At 47.1% G+C, this 5,839-nt stretch overlaps 1 protein-coding gene across 1 annotated transcript; it reads left to right on the forward strand.

The window, feature by feature from the left end:
- The first annotated feature begins 312 nt into the window (after positions 1–312).
- Positions 313–894, forward strand: LOC114106718 (small proline-rich protein 3-like). Its single transcript, XM_071618809.1, has 2 exons — positions 313–540; positions 613–894. The coding sequence occupies exons 1-2, from the start codon at positions 313–315 to the stop codon at positions 892–894; spliced, it is 510 nt and encodes a 169-aa protein (XP_071474910.1).
- The last annotated feature ends 4,945 nt before the right edge of the window (positions 895–5,839 follow it).

Genomic DNA, 5,839 nt, shown 5'->3' on the forward strand with positions numbered 1-5,839 from the left:
TGCTCTGTGTGGAGTGGTCTGAGTTCAGTTTCTGGGTCACGTGGAGGTTTCTGGATGCTCCAGGCAGAGGGGAAGCAGAGGAGGGTCCAGTCGCGTGGGACTCAGCCAGTCACTTTGACCTTTGACCTTGAAAGCGTGCAGGGACCATAAAGCCTCCTCTGATCTCAAATTCACAGAAACGGAGAGAGAGAAAAGGGAGACTCTCCCTTATGAAGAGGTGCTCAGTGAGAGCCATGCCATCAAACTGAGCTTCTTCCTTGCTTCTCCAAACTAAGTCACTCTTCTGCCTCCAGGTCCAGCCTCCCCTGAAGCATGAGTTCCTACCAGCAGAAGCAGCCCTTTGTCCCACCCCCTCAACTGCAGGAGCAGCAAGTGAAGCAACCCTGCCAGCCTCCCCCACAAGGACCGCTGGTTCCCACAATCCCAGAGCCGTGCCACCCAAATGTCCCTCAGCCTGGGAACACCAAGACTCCAGAGCCAGGCTGCACTGTGACCCCTCAGCCAGGCTACACCAAGGTCCCTGAGCCAGGCTGCACCGTGGCCCCTCAACCAGGCTACACCAAGGTCCCTGAGCCAGGCTGCACCGTGGCCCCTCAACCAGGCTACACCAAGGTCCCTGAGCCAGGCTGCACCGTGGCCCCTCAACCAGGCTACACCAAGGTCCCTGAGCCAGGCTGCACCGTGGCCCCTCAACCAGGCTACACCAAGGTCCCTGAGCCAGGCTGCACCGTGGCCCCTCAACCAGGGTACACCAAGGTCCCTGAGCCAGGATGCACCGTGGCCCCTCAGCCAGGCTACACTGTGGCTCCACAGCCAGGCTATACCGTGGTTCCTGAGCCTTTCCCCTCAAAAGTGGCTCCAGGCCCAGCTCAGCAGAAGACCAAGCAGAAGTGAAGCCGTCCAGAGCCAGGTTCTTCAGGAGCTGAGCACCACCTGATGAACACCCTCTTCCCATCTTCCTGTCTCAACTTTCAATAGATCTCATAATCAACATGTTGTCACCCTGACTCCTTATTTGTATCCTTAAATTATGCACCCAAACCTTCCCTTGCATAAACTCTCAGGAAGTTTGCGTAAGCCTTTAAGAAACTCTCGGTGCCTTTGCTGGTCTTCAGTTGCTGAGAGTTCATCTGAGTAGTTTTTCCTGATAGAAGGAACTGTGTGTTCCCTGCTCTGTCCTCTTGAATCGCTTGTCTCTCCACCTCGGCGGTGTGTCGGGGCTCAGCCTTCCCCTGCCGTGGTCTCCCATATGAGTCAGGACATACCACGGGGAAGGACTGGTGTACGTGCCACCTATTTAATCTTGGCACCGGATTCTTTCATGAGGCCTTGGGGGATACACTTCAAGGGCATTTCTCGGAGATCAATGAGGCATTGTATGATGGCAACCGGAAACTCTCACTTTGGGGAGCCATAGCTAGAACAAAGATGGCTTCTTACTTGGGACTGAGTCACATTTGAGTTCCATGGTGCCTCCGCCAAGCTCCTCAGTATTCTGCCAACACATCTCCTGTCTCTTCCAAGAAAAATTTGCTTCCACATATTGGAACTTAGTAACCTATTTTCCTTCACTCATTTTACATTCCAGATACCCTGAGCCATATAGATACTCACGAAGAGACATAGTCTTTGTAAATAATCACACATCACATAATCACCCACTCACGCTCCACCTTCATCAGAACAGACGATATGATCTTTTGCTCGATAGCTACCATGTGCATAGAGACCTAGCCCTGCTCAGGAAGATGGAGAAGAGCACGCGGAGTGCCTCCCGTGGGGAATTTGCAGTCCTCTGCAGGAGATGTGATCCTCACGTTCTTTTCATACGCACAAATATACAACTACATGTCCTTACAAACACACTTCCCATAGTTTCTCTCCCAAAATGACCCTCGGAAATCTTTCTAGTGAAGTAATTATTTTTAAAGGGATGACCAGTAGAAATGGATATTATCAAAAACCAAACCAGCACAAGAAGTAAAATCAATAGTCAATAAACGGAAAGGCATCAACTAAAAAGCTTCTTCATAACAAATGAAACAAGAGCGTGAAGAGAGCCTACAGAATAGGGGGGAGTCTCTGCCACCTGCACCTCAGCTAGGGCATTAAGTTCCAGGACATATAGAGAATTAAAAAAAAAAACAAACACTTAACACCAAATAAACAAATAACCCAATCAATAAACGGGCAAAGAAACTGAAGAGACATTTTTCAAAAGAAGAAATATGATGGTCAACACATTATATGTAAAACGTTCACCAACTCTAGCAGTTAGAGAAAGGCAAATTAAAGCTTCACTGAGATTTCATATGACTTCACTCAGAATGGCAATTAATCAGAATACAAGAAAGCCAGGCACAGTGGCCCATGCCTGTCATCACAGTGGCTCAGGGGGCTGAGGTAGGATCCCGAGTTCAAAGCCAGCCTCAGCAACTTAGAGAGGCCCTGGGCAACTCAGCAAAGCCCTGTCTCTAAATAAAATATAAAGAAAGAGCTGGGGATGTGGCTCAGAGGTTAAGTGCCCCTGTACCAAAAAAAAAAAAAAAAAAAAGTAGAAATAAATGTTGACAAATATATGGGGAAAAGGCACACTCATACATTTCTGGTGGGACTGCAAATGGGAGCAACCACTCTGAAAAGTGGAATGGAGATTCCTGAAAAAACTAGGAATAAAACCATCATTTGACCCAGCTATCCCTCTCCTTGGTCTATACCCAAAGGACTTAAAATCAGCATACTACAGGGACACAGTCACATCAATGTTCATAGCAGCTCAATTCACAATAGTTAAACTATGGAACTAACCTAGATGCCCTTCAACAGATAAATGGATAAAGAAAATGTGGTGCGTATACACAATGGAATATTACTCAGCCTCAAAGAAGAATGCAATTATGGCATTTGCCAGTAAATGGATGGAACTAGAGAATATTATGCTAAGCAAAATAAGCCAATCCCAAAGAGCTAAAGACTGAATGCCTTCTCTGATATGTGGATGCTAATTCAAATGAGGGGGTGGGTAAGGAAGAATAGAAGTACTCTAGATCATATAGAGGGGAGTCAAGGAGGAGGGGATATGGGGGTAGAAAGGAAGTAGAGTGAATCTGACATCACTACCCTATGTGCATATGATTACCTGACCCATGTAACTCTACATCATGTACAACCAGAAGAATGAGAAGTTATACTCCATTATGTCTGATTATCAAAAATGCATTCTACTGTCATGCATAACTAATTAGAACAAATGAAAAATAAAAGAAAAATGACTTTATGACATTCGCCTTAAATGGCTGGATCTGGAGACCGTCATGCTAAGTGAAGTAAGCCAGTCCTTCTGTCCTTGTGGCCACTACTTTAGTCACGGGAAAAACAGACATCCTTCCGCTGGGGAGTCTCTCAGTTGGATTGGAGAGACAGCCCTGTCCTGTGGAGCTCAGTCTTCTAAAGGCTACAGGACACCTCTTTCCGTAGGGTGTTGCAGGTACAGCTAGGGAGGAGCAGGTGTTTTTCACTGTCGTGAGCATTGCTGCCTTTGATATGTAGGGAGGATGAGGTTGGGGAAGGGTCAGGCTCAAGTGGTCCCCAAGCTAGGAGGGGTCTGTGTTCAAAGAATGTGGTGCGTCTTTCCGTGAAGGTGAAACCTCTCAGCAGAGATGAAATGCCCCTCGCCATGTTGCATGGACCCAGAGTCCATAGGGAAGCCCTAAGCAGGACAGGGAAGATGGGATCCAGGATGGGTGCCTGGTGTGGGATGCGCAGGGCCGTTGGATGCAGCCCGTTGAAAGCTGTGTCTGTTAATGCATCAAGGGCCAGTGGAGGCCTCATGAGAGCCAGGCCAGCCATTTGGTTCTGGGGAGGTGTGTGGGGGGGCAGGTTGGGGGAGTGGTGAACATGGTGAACTGGAATAGGAGAACAGGAAGAGAAGCAGGCAAATTAAGTAGGGAAATGGAGAGAGCCAGTTGGGACAAGATTTCCCAGCGATGTCCACCAGAGAGCTCTCCTGAGTCAGAAGTAAGGAGGCAACACCAGCAGCCCAGTGGGACACCCACGGGAAACTCCCCGTTCTCCCTGGGAACTGCCTTATGGAACTGCTCTCCTCTAGACCCCCTGGGGACTCCCGGTCCTGCTCGCTTATAGGAATGAGCAGGCGAGGAAGCCAACCTATAGTCACAAGAAGAAATTAAATATGAACTTTACCTGCACAAGCTGAGGTCAGCAGGCAGGTTGTGGACCGCAATGCACCACGCAGTGGTGGTCTGCGCCTGGGATTCCTCATGTGAAAAACAGTCCCTGCCCTCGACTGCAGACTCTGTAAATGGCATTCTCTTGTCATAGCAAAGAAAGTGGCCGGGGGAAGAGAAAGAGCTCTGTCAGGGAGCGTCCGCCCCTGGCCAGGTACAGGGTAACTTGGGTGGCAATGTTGAAGTCAGAGGGGAGACTGGCGTCTCTGTGAGTGGGGTGGAGGGAGTGTTATTGGGGTTTAGAGTTGAACCGTGGTGTTATGTGCATACCACCAAAATGTCTTAAGACTCTTGCTCCCACCTTTGGGTTGCTGGCCTGGAAATTGCTCTGGAGCCTACAGAAGGTTCCGGACAAACACTTTCCCTCTATAAAGAAGTATTCTAAATAAATGCATCAATTTATGGGATAGACAATGGCTGAAATCTAGAGCTATTCAAAGAATAAAACAATTCATTTTACTCAACGGTCAAACATAGTCACTGTTTATGCTTTGCTATATTTACTGCTATTTTTATTGTGCAAAGATGTGATTATGTCTTATATGCCATAATATTTTATATGATCTTAATATCATCCAAACATTTTTGCATATAACTTATCATCATACTTTTGTGTATATTGTAGTACTTAGATACATGATAACTATTGCAGTACTTAGATACATAATAACTTTGTCAATTTTCTCTGTTGGGAATGCATGCTGTTTCCCTCCCATTTTTTAAATGACATAAAATGCTAAAATGATCACCCTAACAAATAAATAATTTGTACAGGAATGACTATTACCCTGTGGAATTCAGGTGCATGCAGATATTGAAGGATTTTGATTCATTTTGCATTTGACGTCACACCACCAACATCTATGTATCACTTGCCAGAGTCCCCACCCGGCCTGCCCCTTTAAGTTAAGGTGACTCCTCCTGGAGATGTTAGTGACATTTTCCATCATGCTAATGAGCGGTAATTTGAAGTCATCTCAATGTGAGCATACCTTACAGACCCAAGTGATGTCATTCTCTCCTGCTGGTCTGACAACTACTCAACTTGCAAAAACTTTTTAGACTGTGTTTGTCTGTGGTTTGAGCTCTTTCCAAGCTGACCTGTCACACAGGTTTCCTGTCTCCTGCCTCACACCTCTTTGGCATTTTAGACCAACCATGTTGTCATGGAATGGGGTCACACCCGGTGACCTCTGCAGCCCCTCTGAAAACCCCGATTGGCCGCTCATCCTCTGCAGACGATTTGCCAATAACCCAGACCTGGTCAAAGAGCCTCTGAAACCCGCTGGTCACCACGGGGTGGGGCAGCAGGAACACAGGGCTCCAGAGGAGAAGCCGGAAGCTGAGAGTCAGAAGAGCTGGGCTCCAGGGTGATTCAGAAACAGGACTTCTGGGGGCCTTGAGATAATTCTCTTCCCCTTTCTAGATACCCGTCTATCTGAAAAATGAGTGGACTGGACTAATTCCTCTAATTTCCCTAAAATTTATATTGTCATGACCTGTCCACCCTATTTCATGATGGATTTTGATCTATCTTGTTAGTCTTTCTTTTTCTGAAAGCTGCTTGAACTTTTTGGTCTTTTATTTGATGC

Source organism: Marmota flaviventris, chromosome 10 (assembly GCF_047511675.1).
Source record: "Marmota flaviventris isolate mMarFla1 chromosome 10, mMarFla1.hap1, whole genome shotgun sequence".
Classification (NCBI taxonomy): Eukaryota; Metazoa; Chordata; class Mammalia; order Rodentia; family Sciuridae; genus Marmota; species Marmota flaviventris.

What these genes read in the sequence shown, in the direction of transcription:
- LOC114106718 (XM_071618809.1), top strand. Translation starts at nt 313, where the DNA reads ATGAGTTCCTACCAGCAGAAGCAGCCCTTTGTCCCACCCCCTCAACTG. An exon ending in CTGAGCCAGGCTGCACCGTG is followed by an intron (nt 541 to 612) that starts GCCCCTCAACCA and finishes GGCTACACCAAG; the next exon opens with GTCCCTGAGCCAGGCTGCAC.